Genomic DNA, 22,551 nt, shown 5'->3' with positions numbered 1-22,551 from the left:
CCCCTGTCTGCCTGTCTAACTTCTCCCTCCATATTTCCCTCATTGAGAATACTCCAGGCATAACGGTCCCTCGTTCTTTAAATAAACCAAGCTCTATCATGTGTCAGGGGTTTGCACTTGTCCCTATTTTTTCACTCCAGAATCTCTGTCTGCATCACTTGAAATGCCTTCTCCTCTGAGATGCTGTCTCTCAGTGCTCTAACCAGTCACCTCCACTGCCACCACGCAGTAACTCTCTGGCATATCACCCTATTATACACTGTGTCCATACTACTTTACCAGTATGGGATTTATATCTTTTTTGCTCATCTTTTTTTTCCTATTACAATGGAAATTCTTTGATGGCATAGAAATCTGTGCCTTTTTAACCAATATGACCCTAAATACAAAAACAGTTCCTGGCACATGATTTTGACCATCTGAGCACTGGGCACTGGGCACTGGATGGACTGTGGCTCATAGGCAAATATATAGAGATTTTAAAAAATTATAATTGTTCAAGTACAGTTTTCTGCCTTTTACTCCCACCCCAACCCACCCCGCGGTCCTACCCACATCCCTTTCATTTCCACCCCATCTTGTGTTTGTCCACATGGCCTTTATACTTCTTCATGCAAACCCTTCCTCTTTTCCCCTGAAATTCCATCCTCTCTTCCCTCTGGTCACTATCTCTATTTCACAGCCTGTTCTTTCAGTATCTTTGATTATATTTTGCTTATTTGTTTGTTTTGTTGATTAGGTCCTTGTTAAAGGTGAGATCATATGATATTTGTCCTTCACTGTCTGGCTTATTTCACTTAGCATAATGCTTTCCAGTTCTATCCATGCTGTCATGAGGGTAGGAGCTCCTTCTTTCTTTCTGCTGCATAGGATTCCAATTTGTAAATGTACCATAGTTTTTTGATCCATTCATTTATTGATGGGCACCTAGGTTGCTTCTAGCACTTGGCTGTTGTAAATTGTGCTGCTATGAACATTGGGGTGCATAGGTGCTTTTGGATTGGTGTTTCAAGGTTCTTAGATTATAATGCTAGCAGTGAAATTGCTGGGTCAAAAGGCAGGTCCACTTTTAGTGTTCTGAGTAAATTCTATACTGTTTTCCATAGTGGTTGTACCAGTCTCCAATCCCACCAACAGTGCACTAGGGTTCCCTTTTCTGTAAAACCTCTCCAACACTTGTTTCTTGCTTTGTTTATGACTGCAATTCTGACCAGTGTGAAGTAATATCTCGTTGTGGTTTTAATTTATATCTCTCTGATAGCTAGTGATATCGAGCACCTTTTCATGTGTCTCTGGATCCTCTGTATGTCCTCCTTGGAGAAGTGTCTGTCAAGTCCTTTGCCCACTTTTTAATTGGGTTGCTTGTCTTCTTAGATTGGAGTCACGTGAGTTCTTTATATATTTTGAAGATTAAACCCTTGTCTGAGGTATCATTGGCAAATATGTTTTCCCATATGGTCGGTTCTCTTTTTATTTTAATACTGTATCTTTAGCCGTGCAGAAGCTTTTTATTTTGATGAGATTCTATTTGTTTACTCTTTCCTTTATGTCCCCTAATTTAGGGGACATATGGGAAAAATGTTGCTATGTGAAATATCTGAGATTTTCTTGCCTATGTTCTTCTTAAGAACTTTAATGGTGCCACAACTTATACTTAAATCCACCTTGAATTTTATCCACCTTGAATTTATTTTTGTGTGTAGTGTAAGTTGGTGCTGGCATTTCATTTTTTTGCACATAGCTGTCTGGATCTCCCAACACCATTTGCTAAAGAGGCTATTTTTACTCCATTTTATGTTGCTGCTCCCTTTGTTGAATATTAATTGATCATAGAGACTTGGGTTTATTTCTGGACTCTCTGCTCTGTTCCATTAGACTATGTGCCTGATTTTAGGCCAGTACCAGGCTGTTTTGATTACAGTGGCCTTGTAATACAGTTTTGTATCAGGTATTGTGATCCCTCCTACTTTGTTCTTCTTTCTCCAAATTGCAGCAGCTATTCCGGGTCGTTTATGGTTCCATATAAATTTTTGAAGCATTTGTTCTATGTCTGTGAAATGTGCCACTGGTACTTTAATAAGCATTGCATTGAATCTGTAAATTGCTTTGGGTAGTATGGACATTTTGATGATGTTAATTCTTCCAATCCATGAACATGGTATATGTTTCCTCTTGTTTGTGTCTCTCTTGATTTCTTTCTTCAGTATTGTGTAGTTTTCTGCATACAGGTCTTTTACGTCCTTGGTTAGGTTTATTCCTAGGTACTTTATTTTTCTTGTTGCTGCATCAAATGGAATTTTTTTCTTGATTTCTGATTCTGATGTTTCATTGTGGGTATACAAAAATACCCTTGATTTCTGGATATTGACTTTGTTTCCCACTGTTTTGCCAAATTCATTTATTAGGTCGAGCAGTTTTTTTGGTGGAGTCTACAGAATTTTCTTTTTTTTAAATAATTTTATTTAGTTATTTTTCAAGTACAGCTTTTTGTCTATTTCTCCCATCCCAGCCCCCCTGCCTCATGCTGCCACCTCCCTCCCATTTCCACCCCCCTTAGTTCTCGTTCCTGTGTCCTTCCTATTTGTTCATCCAAATCCCTCCCCTTTTTCCCCCTTAAATTTCCTTCCCTCTCCCCTCTGATCACTGTCTCCTTATTCTCTATTTCAGTGTCTTTGTTTTTATTCTGCTTGCTTTTTTGTTTTGTTGTTTAGCTTCCTGTTAAAGGTGAGACCATATGGTATTTGTCTTTCAACACCTGACCTCTTTCACTCAGCATAATGCTTTCCAGTTCCATCCATGTTGTTGCAAAGGGTAGTAGCTCCTTCTTTCTCTCTACTGCATAGAATTCCATTGTGTATATGTACCACAATTTTTGGATCCATTCATTTACTGATGGGCACCTAGGTTGCTTCCAACTCTTGGCTATTGTAAATTGTGCTGCTATGAACATTGTGGTGCATATGTTCTTTGAAATTGATGTTTTAGGATTCTTAGGATATAATCCTAGCAGTGGAATTGCTGGGTCAAAAGGCAGGTCGATTTTTATTTTTCTGAGAAAATTCCATACTGTTTTCCATAATGGCTGTACCAGTCTGCATCCCACCAACAATGAACTAGGGTCCCCTTTTCCCCTCAACCTCTCCAACATTTGTTGTTTGTTGCTTTGTTTATGATAGCCATCCTGACCGGTGTAAAGTGGTATCTCATTGTGGTTTTAATTTGCATCTCTCTGATAGCTAACGATATTGAGCATCTCTTCATGTGTCTCTGGATATTCTGTATGTCCTCTTTAGAGAAGTGTCTGTTCAAGTCCTTTTCCCATATTTTCATTGGGTTGCTTGTCTTCTGAGAGTGGAGTCCTGTAAGTTCTTTGTATATTTTGGAGATTAAACCTTTGTCTGAGGTATCATTGGCAAACATGTTTTCCCATACAGTCGGTTGTCTTTTAAATTTAATACTGTTTTCTTTAGCCATGCAGGAGCTTTTAATTTTGATGAGATCCCATTTGTTTATTCTTTCCTTTATATTCCTTGCTCTAGGGGACATATCCGTAAAAATGTTGCTGCGTGGAATATCTGAGATTTTCTTGCCAATGTCTGCTATTCGGGGTTGTTTATGGTTGCATATAAATTTTTGAACTATTTGTTCTATGTCTGTGAAATATGCCATTGGTAATTTAATAGGTATTGCATTGAATCTGTAAATTGCTTTGGGTAGTATGGACATTTTGATGATGTTAATTCTTGCAATCCATGAACAAGGTATATGTTTCCATTTGTTTGTGTCTTCCTTTATTTCTTTCTTCAGGGCTGTGTAGTGTTCTGCATACAGGTCTTTTACCTCTTTGGTTAGGATTATTCTCAGATATTTTATTTTTCTTTTTGCTATATCGAATGGGATTTTTTTCCTGCTTTCTGCTTCTACTGATTCATTGTTAGTATACAAAAATGCCTTTGATATCTGGATATTAACTTTGTATCCTGCTGTTTTCCCAAATTCATTAATTAGTTTGAGTAGTTTTTGTGTAGAGTCTATAGGATTTTCCATGTACACTATCATGTCATCTGCAAACAGTGACAGTTTTCTTTCCTCCTTTCCTATTTGGATGCCTTTTATTTCCTTTTCTTGCCTGATTGCTGTGGCTAAAACTTCCAATCCTATATTGAATAGAAGTGGTGAAAGTGGACATCCTTGTCTTGTTCCTGATCTTAATGGAAAAGGTTTTAGTTTTGCCTATTGAGTATGTTGATGGCTGTAGGTGTCTCATATATGGCCTTTATTATAATGAGGAATGCTCCCTCTATTCCCATTTTGCTGAGTGTTTTCATCATAAATGGGTGTTGTACCTTATCAAAAGCTTTTTCTGCATCTATTGATATGATCATGTGTTTTTTGTCTTTGCTTTTGTTTATGTGATGAATTACATTTACTGATTTGCGAATGTTGAACCATCCTTGCATCCCTGGGATGAAACCCAATTGGTTATGGTGTATGATCTTTTTGATATATTGTTGGATGCGATTTGCCAATATTTTGTTGAGGATTTTAGCATCTATGTTCATCAGCGATATTGGCCTGAAGTTCTCTTTCTTTGTTGTTCTCTATCTGGTTATGGAATTAGGATGATGCTAGCTTCATAAAAAGAATTCGGAAGTTTTCTGTCCTTCTGGATTTTTTGGAATAATCTGTGAAGAATAGGGGTTAGATCTTCCTCAAATGCTTTGTAGAATTCTCCTGTGAAACCATCTGGTCCAGGGCTTTTGTGTGATGGGAGTTTTTTGATTACTGCTTCAATTTCTTTTGCTGTTATTGGTGTGTTCAGATTTTCTGCTTCTTTTTCATTAAGTTTTGAAAGATTGTATTTTTCTAGAAATGTGTCCATTTTGCTAAGTTCTCAAATTTCTTGGCATACAGTTCTTCATAGTAATTTCTTACAATCCCTTCTATTTCTGTGGTATCAGTTGTAATCTCTCCTCTTTCATTTCTTATTGTGTTTCTTTGGGTTCTCTGTCTTTTTTTTCTTGATGAGCCTACTTAAAGGCTTGTCTATTTTGTTTATCTTTTCAAAGAACCAACTCCTGGATTCATTGATCCTTAGGATTGTTCTTTTAGTCTCTATGTCATTTAATTCTGCCATAATCTTGGTTATTTCCTTCCTTCTGCTTGCTGTGGGCTGTCTTTGTTGTTGTTCCCCGAGTTCTTGTAGGCGTAGGGTTAGGTTGTTTGTTTGAAATGTTTCTATCTTCTTCGGGTAGGCTTGTATTGCTATAAACTTCCCTCTCAGGACTGCCTTCACTGTGTTCCCATAATTTTGGGGTTGTTGTGAGTTCGTTTTCATTTGTTTCCAGAAACATTTTGATTTCTTCCCTAATTTCATTCTTGACCCATTCATTGTTTATTAGCATACCATTCAGTCTCCATGATTTTGGGTGCTTTGGGTTTTTTCCTTTGGGCTTGGTTTCCAGTTTCAGTCCCTTGTGGTCAGAGAAAATGCTTGGTATGATTTCAATTTTCTTGAATTTGTTGAGGCTCATTTTGTGTCCTATCATGTGGTCTATCTTTGAAAATGTCCCCTGTATATTTGAAAAGAATGTGTATTTAGCTTCTTTGGGATGAAGGACTCTATATATATCAGTTAGGTCCATTTCATGAAGGGTGTTGTTTAATGCCACAATGTCTTTGTTGATATTTTGTTTGGAAGATCTGTCCATTTTTGATAGTGGGGTGTTAAAATCCCCTACTATACTTGTGTTGCTGTCAATATCTTTCTTGAAGTCTTCTAAGATTTTTTAAATATATTTTGGTGCTCCTATGATTGGTGCATATATATTTATGATGTTAATGTCTTCTTGGTGGATTCTTCCCTTTAATATTATGAAGTGACCTTCTGGGTCTCTCTTTATTGCCCTCTTTTTGAAGTCTATTTTGTCTGATATGAGAATTACTACCCCAGCTTTTTTTCTTGTCCATTTGCTTGGAAAATTTGTTTCCAGCCTTTCACTTTTAGTCTGTGATGGTCTTTTGTCCTGAGGTGGGTCTCTTGTAGGCAGCATGTGTCAGGGTCATGCTTTCTTATCCATGCAGCTATTCTGTGTCTTTTGATTGGAGCATTAACCCATTTACATTTAAGGTTATTATTGATAGGTACTTATTCATTGCCATTTTTGTACTTGTGTTCCTCTCTGTCTCCCTCTTTTCCTTCCTTTCCTTAAAACAGTCCTTTTAGTATTTCTTGTAGAGCTGGTTTGGTGGAGGCATATTCTTTTAGACTTCTTTTGTCTTGGCAAGCTCTTTATTTGGCCTTCTGTCTTGATGGAGAGCCTTGCTGGGTAAAGTAGCCTTGGTTGTAGGCCTCTGGTTCTCATTACTTGGAATATTTCTTGCCCTTCTCTTCTTGCTTGGAGTGTTTCCATTGAGAAGTCAGTAGTTAACCTTATTGGGGCTCCCTTGTATGTTACTTCTTTTTTCTCCCTTGCTGCCTTTAAGATTCTCTCTTTGTCTTGGAATTTTGCCATCTTAATGATGATGTGTCTTGAAGTGGGCCTCTGTGGGTTCCTCTTGATTGGGACTCTGTGTGATTCCTGGATTTGCGTGACTTTTTCTCTCATCAAATTAGGGAAATTTTCCTCATTACTCTTTCAATATGTTTTCTATCCCTTGTTCTTATTTTGCTCCTTCTGGTATTCCTGTTATTCGGATATTATTATGTTTCATAATGTCTTGTATTTCTCTTAATCCCTCTTCATTCTTTCTGAGTTTCTTTTAATTTTCCTGCTCTTTCTGTGAGATGCTTTCTACTTTGTCCTCCAACTCACTAATCCGATCCACCACCTCATCTATTTTGAAACTTTTTTCTGCGTTCTTCAATTCAGGAATTGTATTCTTCATTTCCTCTTGTCCCTTGCTGATAGTTTCTATTTCCTTTTTCATGTTGATATAGTTTGTGGTGAGATCATTATAGCTCCTCTGTAGTTTCTGGTAGCTCATTGTGAGCTGTTTGAACTTTGTGATAACCAGTGCTTTGAATTCACTATCTGATAGTTGATTAGCCTCTATTTCATCTAACATTCTTTCTGAAGCCTCTGCTTTTTCTTTCATTTGGGGATTGTTTCTTTGTCTTCCCATTATTTGTGAGACTCTTCTTGTTAGCCTCAGCTTCTAAAATTGATCTGTTCTGACTCCCTGAGTTTATGTTGTGAACCTCTGTGGTATAATACCTGTGAATTTCAGTGGTACAGTCTCCTTCAGGTATCTTGATGTTCTCCTTTTCCACCTACTCTTTTTATCGTGTATGTGTAATCAGTTGTAGGAGGAATCAAATTGGTTTATGACAGCTGAAGGTTTTTTTTTAATAATATTTACAGTCACAGTTGGTATAGACGAGACAGGAGATCTTTAGGCTATATATAGTGTTACCCATATTCTTCAGCTCCACTTGCCACTTTTACAAGAGGATGGACAAAAGATAAGCCTCTTGTTGGGGAGGGAAGCCTTGTTAGTTGGAACTAGAAAGCAGTGAGGTTTCAGATGGTCAGATTTTGAGTGTAAGGAACAGTAAATAGGTGTAGTGTTTGAGCAAATAGAGTTAATCACTACAGTGATAGAATTCAGGGACCTGCACAATGGGCTAAGATCTGGGAGATGTGTTGTGAAGTATTTACTGTTGTATAGATCAGCTATTATTTACACTAATAGTAGAGCAGCACTCATATGACAAACTCTATGTGATCTGTCTGAGTAGGGAGTATAGAGCTTTAGGTAGTGTGTTAAAGGAAAACAAGTGGAGTGGAGTATCGAAGATTAGCAAAGCACTGTAGAGGAAAGAACAGGGTGAGCCTATCTAATAATACAATATAACTACTCAAGACTGAGAAGCCTATACAGAAAGAGGAGGAATACAGAGATATTATTAAAATATAAAAGAAGTGAGAATAATAATGAAAAAAATATGCAACACCTCGTGGCTTCTCTGCTATAGGAAGGTGAAATTTGTCTCTCTGTCTCTACTGTTGAGATGCCCCCTCTTTGGGTCCCATTCTGGTCCTTTCACAGTTCCTAGTTGTTTGTGTCTCTTGTGGGTAAAAGGAAACGAAGCAACAAACAAACAATCAAACAAAAAGGCAGGAGAAGGGAGGTGAAAGTGATGAGTTTAAGAGGAAAGGAAGAAGGACTAAAACAGGGAAAAAGAAAGGAGAGGAACAAAGTATAGAAAGATAAAGCAGTGATAAAATTAAAAATATATAGGATTACTAAACAAACAGACAAAAAAGTTACTAAAAAAGGGGTGGAAAAACCCCCAAAACAAACAAACAAACAAACAACAAAAACAATAACATCAACAACAGAGAAACCCTTCCCTTGTTGGTTTCAAACTGTCCAGACTGGTTTTTCTGGTTCCAGCAGGATCTCTCTGTGTGCTGGGATCCCAGTGCAAGTGCGAGCACCAGCCAGGCTACCAGATTGGGGTGTGGGCGCCCACACACTCTCCAAGCTACTTGGGTCCCACGGGTTCTGGTAGGGTCCTTCCCAGTCCTGTGTTGGGGACTCAGAAGCTTCTGTGCCTGTGTGCACCTGCCAAGCTGTCTGGGATCCGAGAAACCAGCAAGGTGCCTCCCAGCCTTGTGGCGGGGACCCAGAAGCCTCCGCTTTCCCCTGGCTAGCTGCAAGGCCAGGTGGGAAGCAAGCCTAGCTGACCTGGCAGGAGAACATCTCAGTCCACTTTCAAAAAAACCCCCACAAAACTCTCCAGATAGCCTGCCTCTCAGTCTAGCCCAGTCCCCAGCGAGACCAGGGAGGCCAATGCGTCTCTCAGTTCTGCCAGGCTTGTGACCACAGAGTCTGCAGTTGAACCGGGCCCTGTGTCTTTGTAACCCTCCCTGATAATGCAAGCCGGCAAGCAGACAGGTCTCTGCCCGGTGTTGTCCAGTTTTGCTTATATGAGGAGCAGGGCAGCTGCTGGCCCGTGCTGGTGGCTACTAGGGCTGCTGGGTGCCCAGGCTCCTGTGGCAGACACCTCTAGTGTTGGTCTCAGATCGATGGTTCTGGTCCCTGGCTGTAGAGGCAGCACCAGGGCCACCTGGCCAGGCGCACCGGCCCCCACCGCCCCTTTGTCTTTACTCCAGTCCCCAAGACCCCACTGACCTGCCACTTTCTGGTGTTTCAGTGTCTGTCACAATCTCTGTTCTTTTAATTTCACAAATGCTGGATAACCAATGGATTAGTGTGCTGCTTCTCTATAGATCTGCCAGGATTTTCACCCACGAGTATGGGAGCTAGAATTCGCTCTGTCCTACTCCATCGCCATCTTCCCAGCACCTAGAATTTTCTATGTATACTATCATGTCATCTGCAAACAATGACAGTTTTGTTTCCTCCCTTCTGATTTGGATGCCTTTTATTTCCTTTTCTTGTCTGATCACTGTGGCTAAAACTTCCAATACTATATTGAATAGAAGTGGTGAAAGTAGACAACCTTGTCTTGTTCCTGATCTTAGTGGAAAAGATTTTAGTTTTTGCCCATTGAGTATGATGTTGGCTGTAGGTCTTTCACATATGGCCTTTATTATGTTGAGGAATGCTCCCTCTATTCTCACTTTACTGAGTGTTTTTATCATAAATGGGTGCTGTACCCTATCAAATGCTTTTTCTACATCTATTGATATGATCATGTGATTTTTGTGTTTGCTTTTGTTTATGTGAGGTATTACGTTTATTGATTGGCAAATCCTGTACCATCCTTGCATCCCTGGGGTGAATCCCACTTGGTCATGGTATATGATCTTTTTAATGTATTGTTGGATGCGGTCTGCTGATATTTTCTTGAGGATTTTAGTGTCTATGTTTATCAGCAATATTGGTCTGAAATTTTCTTTCTTTGTGGTGTCTTTATCTGGTATGGAGATTAGGATGATGTTAGCTCCATAAAAAGAGTTTGGGAGTCTTCCATCACTTTAGATTTTTTGGAATAGCCTTGAAGAATATGGGTTAGTTCTTTCTTAAATGTTTTGTAGAATTCTCCTGTGAAACCATATAGTCCAGAGCTTTTGTGTGTTGGGAGTTTTTTGATTACTACTTCATTTCATCTGCTGTTATTGGTCTGTTCAGGCTTTCTGCTTCTTCTTCATTAAGTTTTGGAAGATTATATTTTTCTAGAAATTTGTCCATTTTGCTAAGTTCTCAAATTTCTTGGCATATAGTACTTCGTAGTAATTTCTTACAGTCCTTTGTATTTCTGTGGTATCTGTTGTAATCTCTCCTTTTTTCATTTTTGATGTGTTTCTTTGGGTTCTCTGTCTTTTTTTTCTTGATGAGCCTCCTTAAAGGCTTGCTGATTTTGTTTATCTTTTCAAAGAACCAGCTCCTGGATTCATTGATCCTTAGAATTGTGCTTCTAGTCTCTATGTCATTTAATTGTGCTATGATCTTGGTTATTTCCTTCCTTCTACTTGCTCTGGGCTGTCTTTGTTGTTGTTCCTCCAGTTCTTGTAGGCATAGGGTTAGGTTATTTGTTTGAAATGTTTCTATCTTTTTTAGGTAAGCCTGTATTGCTATAAACTTCTCTCTCAGGACTGCCTTCACTGTGTCCCATAAGTTTTGGGTTGTTGTGAGTTCATTTTAATTTGTTTCCAGAAACTTTTTGATTTCTTCCCTAGTTTCATTCTTGACCCATTCATTGTTTAATAGCATGCTATTCAATCTCCATGATTATGAGTGTTTTTGAGTTTTTTTCTTGAGGTTGGTTTCTAGTTTCAGTCCCTTGTGGTCAGAGTAAATGCTTGATATGATTTCAATTTTCTTGAATTTGTTGAGGCTTGTTTTGTGTCCTATCATGTGATCTATCTGAAAAATTTTCATATGCATTTGAAAAGAATGTGTATTTAGCTTTTTTGGGATGAAGGGTTCTATATATATCAGTTAAGTCCATTTCATCTAGGGCATTGTTCAATATCCAGATATCTTTGTTCATATTTTCTTTGGAAGATCCGTCCACTGTTGACATTGGGGTGTTAAAATCCCCTACTATAACTGTGTTGCTCTCAATATCTTACTTGAAGTCTTATAAGATTTCCTTTATGTATTTGGGTGCTCCTATGGTGGATGCATATATATTTATAATGTTTATGTCTTCCTGGTGGATTCCTTCCTTGAGTATTATGAGGTGACTTTCTGGATCTGTCTTTATGGCCCTCATTTTGAAGTCTATTATGTCTGATATGAGTATTGCTACCCTGGCTTTTTTTTCCTGTCCATTTCCTTGGAAAATATAAGTAGAGAATTTAATATCCCTTGCCCAGAGGAAACTGGAGAAATAGATTTATAATTTCTATTATAATTGTTCTTTTCTAGATGTAGGAAAAGTGGGTCAGAGGCCCAGTGGTACCTGGAGCATGATTTACAGGGAAAAATTAAGAAAAAATATGATATGAAATTTCTTTGTAATAATTATATTGCCCTATTCAATTGCAATCTTCTGTCAAATATTCTTTTATTGAAAAGTTTTGGGAAAGCCCATTTTTTAAATTTTTATTTATTTATATTTTTAACAGAGGAATGCTTATTGATTTTATTTATTTATTTGTATTTTAATATATTATTGATTATGCAGTTACAGTTGTCCTAATTTTTCCTCCTTTGCTTCCCTCCACGCAGCAACTTCTTCTACCTCTCCTAATCCTCACACCAGAGTTCATGTCCATGGGTCACACATGTAAATTCTCTGAGTACTCCATTTCCTATACTATACTTTACATCCTCATGGCTGTTCTGTAACTACCTATTTGTACTTCTTAATCCCCTCACCTCTTCACTCATGCTCCCATACCACACTTCCATCTGGCAAACATGAAAACCCTCTCAATATCCTTGATTCTGTCTCTGTTCTTTTTGTTTGGTTAGTTTGTTTTTTAGGTTCAGTTATTGACAGGTATGTATTTATTGCCAGTTTATTATTCATAATTTTGATCTTATTTTTCTTAAATAAGTCTCTTTAACATTTCATAAAATAATGATTTATTGATGATGAACTTTAGTTTGTTCTTGTCTGGGAAGCTGTTTATCTACTCTTTGATTCTAAATAATAATAATTTGCTGGGTAGAGCAATCCTGGCTATAGGTCCCTGCTTTTCATGACTTTGAATATTTCTTGCCAGTCCCTTATAGCCTGCAATGTTTCTTTTGAGAAATCAGTGCATAGAGAAATCAGCTGACAGCCTCAAGGGGAGTCCCCTGTAGTTAACTACAGGGCTTTTCTCCTGATGCTTTTAAGATTCTCTCTTTATCTTTAACCTTTGGCATTTTAATTAAGATGTGTGGGCCTCTATGAATTCATCTTGTCTGGGATTCTTTGTGCTTCCTGGACTTACATGTCTATTTCCTTCACCAAATTAGGGAAGTTTTCTTTGATGATATTTTCCAATAGATTTCCAGTTTTTTGCTCTTTCTTTTCTCCTTCTGGCACCCATATGATACAAATGTTGGAACACTTGAAGTCATTTGAGAGGCTGCTTCTACTGTCCTCAATTTTTGGATTCTTTTTTCTTCTTGTTTTTCTGATTGGTTGTTTTTTGCTCCCTTATGTTCCCAATCATTGATTTAATTCTTGGTTTTATTCACTCTATTGTTGTTTCCGCGTAAATTGTTTTTTTTAAAATTTCAATTAGTGTATCCTTTGTTTCTGACTGGATCTTTTTTATGCTATTGAGGTGCTCACTAAATTCCTTGAGCATCCTTATAACCAGTGTTTAGAACTCTGCATTTGATAGATTACTTATCTCTATTTCCTTTGGTTCTTTTTCTAAAGTTTTGATCTGTTTTTTCATTTGGGCAATGTTTTTTTTTTGTCTCTCCATTTTGGCAACCTCCCTGTGTCTGTTTCTAAGTATCGGGTAGAGCTGCTATGACTCTCGGCATGGGTAGTGTGGCCTAATGTAGCAGGTGTCTTGTATGGTCCAGTGGCACAAGCTCCCCTATCACTCAAGCTGTGTACTTGAGGTGCGTCCTTCGTATTGGCTGAGTACATTCTCTTCTTGTAGTTGAGTGTTGGTTTCTGTTGGCAGGTCAATAGGAGGGATTTATCCAAGCCAGTCAGTTGCAAGGATTGGTGTGATCACTGAATACCAACCTCCACCCTCCATCTAGGGTCAGCTGTGCAGAGTAGTGGTGCTCCAATGTGGTCGATAGCTGTTCACTGAGTGTGCAGGCCCTAGGGGTCCCTGGGTGATGTAGGCCAAGGTCAGCCCCCATTAGTGTTTTGCCCCGGACCTCCCTGCTGAGCTATAAAGCAATCTGAGATGGCTGCTACTTGTGTTGGGCTCGGAGATTCCCAGGCAAAGCCAATTGTGAATTTAGGCTGTCTGCTTCTAATACAATGCCTGGGGCCACTTATCCTGAGGTACTGGGGATGGGGCCTTTCTGAGGCCAACTATTGCTCATTTGAAAGGACTTAGAAAGTTGTGAAGCTTGAGCCAAGACCAGCCATTCATATGGAAAAGTTACTGTTAACAGCTGTAAGTTGTGTGGGATGGAGCCTCAGGGCATCTCCAGGGCAGGGGAAACTGTGTTAGTCAGGCTGATGGGGTCTCAGACATGGCACCCTCCTGCCAGCTCTCTGGCTCCACCTGCCTTTCTGTCTGAGAGAAAGCTGTCTCCTAGCTCTTGCCTCAATGCCATATACTTCAGTTCTTCTCTGTATGCCACTGGTGCCTTTCAAGATGCTACCCCAGTGCTGGAGCTCATAGGGAGGAAGTTTGAGTAAGTTTGTTTGTGGGTTCCTTAAGAGGAACTGCATTGGACTCCAGAAGTTTCTTCCACCAACTCAATTTCTGATCGTTTTTGCAACCAGAAGTTATGGGGACTTATCTTCCTGGCACTGGTACCCTGGTCTCGAGGATCTTGTGTGGGGCTGGGACTCCTTGCTCCCAAGCTATCCCTCCAAAATTTTTAGTTACCACACATGTATGTGGGAGCAGTCTATTCCATGTCTCCACCCCTTCAACCAGTCTGGATGGATGTCATTTATTTAATTCTGTAGTTGTCAGACTTCCATTCAAACTTGATTTCTGCCAGTTCTGAGTGATGGTTGTTCTATAAATTAGTTGTAATTTTGATGTGGTTGTGTCACAGATGGGCACAGGTAACCAGGTTCTCAGTGATCAGGACAAAGAATTGAACCGAACACCCAGAGTTTATAGCAGAGAACATGGGAGCAGGCCAACTCCAAGCAGAGATTGATCTCGTGGGCTGGAGTGATTCTATTCTTATAGGGTGGATCCTTCCTGGCTAGTTTTGGCCGGCTTTTACTGAGCATGTACAAGTAATTGTATTACTTTAAAGCTATTGCATATGTGGTCTCCCATGATTTTCCCTGATTGGCCACTGGAGAGAGGGTTGCACAATGCTACCTAATGGACCCCTCCTCCTCCTGGGGTCCCCTGTACTAGGTTTTCCTTGCCCAACACCAGGGAATTATAGCTCTCCATGTCAGAGATCGGTGAAAAGAAAAGGAATTATTCAAAAGTTATACAGATTTAAGAGTAATGACTTAATGTCTTCATTAAAATACCAAAGTCCCTTAAAACACCCACAAACACACAGTCCTTTCTTCCCCACTTTGCCTAGTCCAGAATACAGTGTCTCAATATTCTGGAAAAGAAATAGAGATCTGTGGCTCAGGTACACCTGGTTCTTCCCAGTAATCTGTGCTTGGCTGTGGTAGGCCTCCCCCAGTTCCCGGCACCATCAGCTGTGTCACCGGGATCTCCAGTTCTTAATCCAAAACCACATGGCAACTTCTCATGGCCCAACAGCAAGAGTCTTTTCACCCCCCTTTTTTCCCACAACGTCTCTCCTGCATTCTTCCAAACTACTAAAAGAGAGCTCTGCATCGCTGCTACATCTTTCTTTCTGGCTTCCTAAGCTGTGTGGCAAAGGGAGACCCAAAGCCATGTGGTTCTCCCCTGCTAAAGCCACATGGTTCTTCTCTGCCAGAGCCATGTGTTTCTTCTGTCATGGCTGCCACACATGGGTTTATATCCCAGCGCCAATCTTCCTCTGCAGCCCCATTTCCAACTCTTCCCACAGTTGGCTTCCCATATTTTTCCAACTTTTCTGGACTGCCATAGTAAGTCTTGGCAGGCATGGTCTTGTGATGCGGAGCCAATCATCTCCAGGCTCTTACACAGGCTCTGTAACCAGGAGGATTTGCCATTCAGTTACAACCTGGGTGGAAGTCACTCCCTTCTCCCTGGCTCAAAGCATGGCCACAGCTATTTAATATATCTATGAAACCAGTTAAAGACTATGGATATGTTAAATGACCATTCTAGAGTTTATCTATAAAAATGTTGCTATGTAAAACATCTCTCAATGGCCCTGCTCCTGTGTCCCACTCCCCAGTTCAGACTTTTGGGGGTGAGGACACCCCATATTTTAATATTTTCTGGACATCCTGAGTTCTGGACCCCATTACAAATCCCTATTTGGGGCTCCCTGGCTGCACCCTGTTACAGTTGTGCATGCAAGCAAGTCGTATTTACCTATGCCCACTTATCAGTTTTAGAGAGAGAGGAAGGGAGGGGGGGAGAGTGAGAGAGAGAGAAACATCAATCAGTTGTCTCTGGTAAGCTCCCTGACTGGGGACTGATCCCACAACCTAGGCAAATGCCCTGACCAGAAATCAAACCTGCGACTTTTTGGTTTATGAGACAAATGCTCCAACCAACTGAGCCATGCTGGCCAGGTTGGGGTAGCCTATTACAATGCAAGTGAGAATGATTAAAATGTTAACCTACATGTGTAGATTATGAAAAACAATGTGATTGATTATCTGCATAATGGTTTCAGACATGTTTTAAATAATGGAGCTTTTTTCAAACCAAAGTCCTCTGTGAAACCCAGTCCATACACTGAGGTAAAAATGGCTACTACTCTAACTGGTGGGGCAGAACTTGCGCCATGCACCTGAGCACCTCTCCTAATTTCTGTACCCTAAGTAGTACCTGAAGTATCACCACAGCACCCAGTATTGCACATAGCAAGGTTTAAAAATCACAAAACTTAGACTAAAATTTTTGTTTGGAAAACTGAGGCCCAGAGAGCTGAGGTGACTTATTCAAAGTTATAAAATTAAGGGCTGCAAAAGTACTGAAGCTCAGCTCCCTGAATGCTATTGCACTTTCACCTGTGTTATACTACCTTCCTGAAGGATAAGTTCTTTCAAGTAAGATTTGTTTTCTCCTAGCAGTGGGAGTTTCTGTAGGTCTGTGGACCTAGAGAACTGCCTCACAAGACTTCTCTTCACACTCGGAAATCATATTGAACTTGTATTTAATGGCAGAAATAAAGAAATGGAAGTTCTTACTCCAAATATTTATTTTACAATGACTATATTGTTCTGAATTTTTATGAATTGTAGAGAACTTTTAACCATTAGGTGTCTTGACTTCCTTTTTATAAAGAGTGGCATGACCCTGATCATGGAGTGGTTCATGAATCAGCCATTGTGCAGATTATCTGATGTTAATTGGGAGTTTATAGCCAAACACAGTACCTGGTATGACAGAAAACAACAAATGTTCTTAATTAAGTGAATGAATTTCAGAGGTGGTATGTATTATTTAGCAAATACAGTTTAACAATATATTTATCTGATGTCTTACTACAGATTGAGGTGGATGGACATGATTCATGCTATATACAATTGTTATTTCCCAGGTGTCAATGATGTCCATGTTGAGATCCTGGGAAATGTCCTTTATGGCAAGATATTGAATGTAACCATGAAGGTCATCAAATTTCTGCACATCACCATGCATCTCTCTAATGAGTTATGCTTTAATGGTAAGCATAGTGTCTGGACTTCTAAAAAGACACTGAACAGCTTCATGCACATTAAGAGCCTTTCAGATAAAACACATCAATGGGAAAGGGATTGAAATGCTAGCCCAGAGAAATACCAATGACAGTATTTTTTTCTCCTCCAGTTCTGTCAAATACCTTGGGATATACCCAGTCTCTTTAACTGAATAGGTCAGTGATCCAATCAAGCACTTACTTTGTTTTTGCCACTGGATGGTGATACTCCTATCCAAGTGCACAGCAAGCTGATGTTGAAATTTTCCACATTTATGAAGATCCACTGACTTCAGGGCTGATGACAATTAGGTAGTCCCAAAATGAAAGGAGAATAAAATTATAAAGATCAAAAAGACAGAAGAAAAGATTTGGTGTTTGTAACTAAATAAGTTAATCATGGCTGATTTATTATATATTTAAATGAACAAATCATTTTGAAAAGTGTTTGAGCAATCAAGTGTTATACAAATAAGAAATTATATATGCCCCCTTGAAAAACCACGAAGAACCAAATGGACTGCAAATAGTAAGCACTGGAAGATGTTTTGTCAGTTTATAGGTATTATTTTTATGTATTAACTACAGACTAAACTCCTTTGAGGGTAGAGAAGGTATTAACTGATGTCTTTACATTTCTAAAAACAAGTAAATCCATTTCCTGAACACTCTGTAAATTTTCTTAAGACTGGAATTATATTTTATACCCCCCCTGTTTCCTTTACATGTGAGTATGCATGGAATGCTATGAAGTACATCATCTATAATAGTAGTTTTAGTATTCATTTGTGAAGGACTTTCCGGTTTACAAAGCATTTATTTGGACGAATATATTTATTTACCTCAAAGCATGTACACTTTCTCCTCTCTCTCTACGCACACATGCACACACACACACACACACACAACTCTTATGTCATAGAAAAGAAAATCAAGAGGTAAAATTACCTGCTCAATATTACACAGCTAATAGGTAATAGAAATTGCACTTAAAATTGGTTTCTCCCAATTCTTATGAAAATAGTCTACACAATTTTAAAACTTCTGAAAATATGATATAATATGAATAGAATAAAACCAAGTTCTTTCATTTTTTCCTTTTTAATGTGATTCTTATCAGACTATCAGGACCAGATTCTCTGTAGTTAGAACTTCTGAGGAAAATGTGTTCTACTAATATTTTGTAACATGTGCTGTCTTATGAAGTAAAGGGCTATGTTTAAAGTTTTAATCCAGTGAGGCTGGAAAATGGAGAGCTGGAAGATTGGTTGGGGGAAAATGGCAGAATTATATTTTTTATTCTGCTTCTAGCTTATTTTAATTTCCTTTTCCAAAGCACACTAATGAAATAGAATTTAATTTTTTAACAGAATGTGCAATAGATGTTTTGCTACCACAATGTAAAAAATTAGTCAAAGACGGTAGGTAGGTTAATTCAGCAATTCAATATTTTCTATAACCTAAGAGATCCACTGTTATGGAATGTGATGCTTAACATTATCACCAAACTCTTAATCTTATAGATTAGAAAACTGGTGCCCTGACGAGCTTTTGCCAGAGGTCACAATTTTAAACTCTTCCATTCTGCGGGGAATTCCACTTATAGCTTGGAGCCAAGGCCCTACAGATTTTCCCTTTTTATTAGGAAGGTCAGCTTACTGTCTAAGTTTGAGTACACAAATGTGGTATCATGTCAGGGAAGCCAGAGTGGACCCTCACCAGCTGCACTGTCCTCTGTGACGAGAGCCAGGGCCCAGGGCAAAGGGGGACAGGCAGCGACAATTTTCCAGGTACAAGTGCTAAGATGTACTAGTAGATTCTGAGTTATGATTGGTGCATGCTTGGTTTAGGAAAAAGAGTAACTAAATTTGGATTCTAGCAACTGGATTCTAGCCCCAATTCTGATTTAACTAATGATAATAATTGCAAAAGCTATTGTTTACTGGGCATTTTCCAGGTGCCCATGTACCTTGCACTATGTTAAATATTTTATACATATTACTCCATTTAATCTTCATAACAACCACCAGATACTGTTATTATTCCTGGTTGGTTGATGAAGAAAATGAGAAATAGAAAATAAGTAACATGACCCTTTCTAAGTGGCACAGTCTGGGTCTGTTAGACTCCAAAGCCCATGCTTTTCACCATTGTGCCTACCTGATTCAAAGCTGTTACCTTGTTCCTGGCATGTGTCCTTTCATATCATAATAGTGATAACAGCTTCTATCAAAGAGAATTTACCATGTAGCAAAAAAGTACTCTAAATGCAATGCACATATTACCTCATTTTACCAGAAGGGTACTATTTTCATCTTTATTTTACAGGTGAGGAAGCTGGGGGACACAATGGTTATGTAATTTGCCTAAGGTCACCCAGGTATTGGATATGGAGAAGCCAGATTATGATTCCAGGCCATCTGGATCCAGAATCCATACTCTTCATCATCATGGCAACTGTAGAAAGTGGATAATATAATAGTGTAAGTTATTTTCAGCTCCAATGATGATTTTCTGTGCGTGCTTGGTGAATTCTGAACATACAGAAGTGTGAATTCTGCAGGGATAGGGATGTAGTAAACCTTTTCTGCACTGGCTCCCTTCCAGTCAGATAAATGTGTTTAAAGGAAAGATAACAATGTCTTATAAAAAGTTTTGTTGTGTTGCAATTAAGAAATATAAAAACGAAGCAGCATTTCCCATATTCCTTTTTTCTCCTTAAAAATGAAAAAGAATTTTTGAAAAGGCTTTGATAATGGCTTAGACTGAGGCATACTGTTAATACTACCTTTGAAGTATTCCATCCACTGGCATATCATGGAATCTCTCATTAGATATATATTTTCTTCTTCTTCTCAGTCAATCTTTCACTTCAGTTGGAACCAAACTACAAGAGACAGGATTCCATGTGTCTTTCCAGACATGTCCCCTGGGATTGAGGATGCCATTCCAAACTTGTAGTTCTTTTTCATTGGAACTGTTTGTCTCCTGCCAAATTATCAGCAAGAGAAGACCTTCTAAAATATCATATTATCCACCAGTATTTTTTAGAACCTAGTGTTTTTTTCTAAGTATGCTCTTAATAAGACATGCAGGTGGTAGGAAAGTCCTATCAAAGCATCATCCTCTTAACGGAATAGTAACTTTTCAGTAAATTTTTCTCTGGTAGGAATTTTCTAAATGATACACATTAATGTTGATTATAGTGGACATCTTTTCTCCCAGAAAATAGGCCTTCTGGGTAAAATTGAAGTATTTGTTTGCCTTTTTATGAACGTATAGCCATTATTTCTTGCTTAGTAATGAAGCTCAATTATTACATTATTTAATCCACTTTACTCTTAAGCTTGTCATATTCTATTATCGTGTCTTAAATGTTACCATCAAACTGTAAATCTTTTGAGTAAAATGCAAGGTGATGTTAAAAAATGAATAATTAGTTTGGCTTGGGACCTGAACGGTCCACATGGAAATGTCTGTAGGCTGGAACACCATCCATCCTAGAGGTCCAAGATGGGCCAGGTATTATCCCACTAATCACTGAAGAGTCTGAGAATCTGAAGGGCTGAGTTAGCTAGGATGGTGAAGGAGCCCTTGGAAGTCCTGGTGCAGTGATTATAGATGGACCAGAGAGAGTAGTTTATTATTTTAATGTCTGGTATCAGTGTACTCGTGTATCCTGGGTGAAAATGCCATTTTATACCTCTAGGTGCATGTTTATGCTTCAGGGTGCATTAGTTTATTAGTGATTAGGAAGCTGTTAATGTTGAACTTGCAGATACAAAAGCTTCTGTCTTAAATAATTTTATTTAGGGATTTCCTGGGATGTTTGAAGCCAAATATATTGAAGAGGAATTAATAAATATTAAATATAGAAGTTCTATTTTGTATGTTAAAGTGGTTTGAAAGGTGACAAAGCCCCCAAAAGGGAAATTGTAATGAAATGACTCCCAGACTCTAGAGGGTTGGACTCTTCTAGGTGATCATCTTGTGATGTGGAATGTGCTGATGGCGGTGGTGTGTGGAGGTAAAAACTTAGGTGTAAATTGTGAGAGAGTTTTAACTTTTGAAAGTTATTGTGTTAAATGGGCAGGTAATCTTTGCCTGGTATATATATTAATGATGGGAGTTACAGTTACTAAAACAGGTTTATGATGTCCTAGTGATTTTAGTCATTTATTCACTTAAGTAACTTGTATCTTGGCCCACCACAGACAAGCTTAGTAAGTGGAATACCAATGGGATTTGTAATAGTGAACAAGTTCAGCAGAAAATAGAGCCCTTTAAGTGAGTCTAGTACTAAGTACAACCCCTCAAACATAGAGAGAACTTACTATTGCATTGGCAGATATTTATAGTGTTGAAGTTTTCCATAATCTCTGTACCCACAGAGACAAATAGAGAAATCAATTTGAAGGTGGATCAGGAAACAGGGCTCAAGATAATGGTTGTGTAGAAGGATGCTGAACTTACTTCCTCCCATGAGCATGCTTAAATATATGTATATACACAGAGCAGTGACTCCTGAGAGATGACAGGGCTGAATGAATAATTTCTGAACAACAAATTGGAGACAGAGACTGAATAGAAAAGGCTGGTGAGAACTTTCTTGGAGTTGTGACAACTCTCTGTAACAGAGGTGCTGGTGAGTGCCATTGTTTATGCCCCCTCTCCACCTCAATAGACAGGTGAGAGTTCTGTTTAGGTGTTGTGGTCTAGCTTTCAGGTCACCACAGTGCATTTCCAACCACACTGCCTAAGGACCATTTTAGATCTGAAGAAAGGGAGGAAGTAGGATCAACAGGGTGTCACCACATGCAACTAGCCACCTTGCCTGTAGCTACTCTAGACCAGTAAACCAGTGCCCAGGTACCACAAGAACCTGCCTAGCTCCAAATGACCTACCTAAACTACCCCGATATACAGCCTACAGAAATTTTCTTTCTATACAAGACTACTTTTTGTACAACAAATGAGAGAGAGACTGTATAAAGAAGGCTAGGGAACCACAGATGCTTTCTGGGAACTGAAGGAATTCTCCAGGGTTGGAGCTGCTGGTGATCACCATTAAGTCACCCTCTTCCTTGAAAGAGTAAGTGGCAACTCTATCCTGTTCTCTGATCTACCTACAAGGTCCCTATAGAGTGTTCCCAGGACATATTACCTGAACCCATATAGGTTCTGAACAAAGGGAGCAAAGAGGATCAATAGATCATTACTGCAAGCACCTGGCCTCCATTTCCAGAGCTGCTTCAGCTTGTAGACTAGTGCCCAAGACACCACAGGCACCTACTGAGCTTTAACCAATGTGCCAAACAACCCAACACATAGAAGTCACTTCTGAACAAGTCTGGTTTTTCAAGACTGGGAGATATACCTATTTTGTCTAATTCATACAAATAAACATAAAAAGTAAAACAAAATTAATTTACATAAGAATATCTCTCAAATAAAAGAACAGGAAAAATCTCCAGAAAAAAATAAGGAAGTGCAGATCAGTAATATGCCTGATAAAGAATTCAAAGAAATGGTTATAAGGATATCCACAAAACTCAAGAGATGAGTAGAGGAACTTAAGGAAAACTTGACCAAAGAGTTAAAAAGTATAATTAGGGACCAAGCAGAGATGAACAATACAATAACTAAAGTAAAAAAATACATTAAAAAGAGTCAACAACATACTCATTAATGCATAAAATGGGT

At 38.8% G+C, this 22,551-nt stretch overlaps 1 protein-coding gene and 1 pseudogene across 1 annotated transcript in view; both read right to left on the bottom strand.

Annotated features, from left to right (window-relative positions):
• The window catches only part of NXPE1 (neurexophilin and PC-esterase domain family member 1), a 32,348-nt gene extending 25,460 nt beyond the window's left edge, over window positions 1–6,888 (bottom strand). Inside the window, 1 exon segment of the mRNA XM_053670401.1 lies at window positions 6,816–6,888. Within this exon segment, the coding sequence (XP_053526376.1) occupies window positions 6,816–6,888 (73 nt within the window).
• Window positions 6,889–16,613: 9,725 nt separating this feature from the next.
• Window positions 16,614–21,234, bottom strand: LOC119043488 (NXPE family member 4-like; annotated as a pseudogene).
• Between the last annotated feature and the right edge of the window lie 1,317 nt (window positions 21,235–22,551).

Source organism: Artibeus jamaicensis, unplaced genomic scaffold (genome assembly GCF_021234435.1).
Source record: "Artibeus jamaicensis isolate MK-2021 breed Jamaican fruit bat unplaced genomic scaffold, CSHL_Jam_final contig_585, whole genome shotgun sequence".
Lineage (NCBI taxonomy): Eukaryota > Metazoa > Chordata > Mammalia > Chiroptera > Phyllostomidae > Artibeus > Artibeus jamaicensis.
This window is presented reverse-complemented; position numbering and strand designations above follow the sequence as displayed.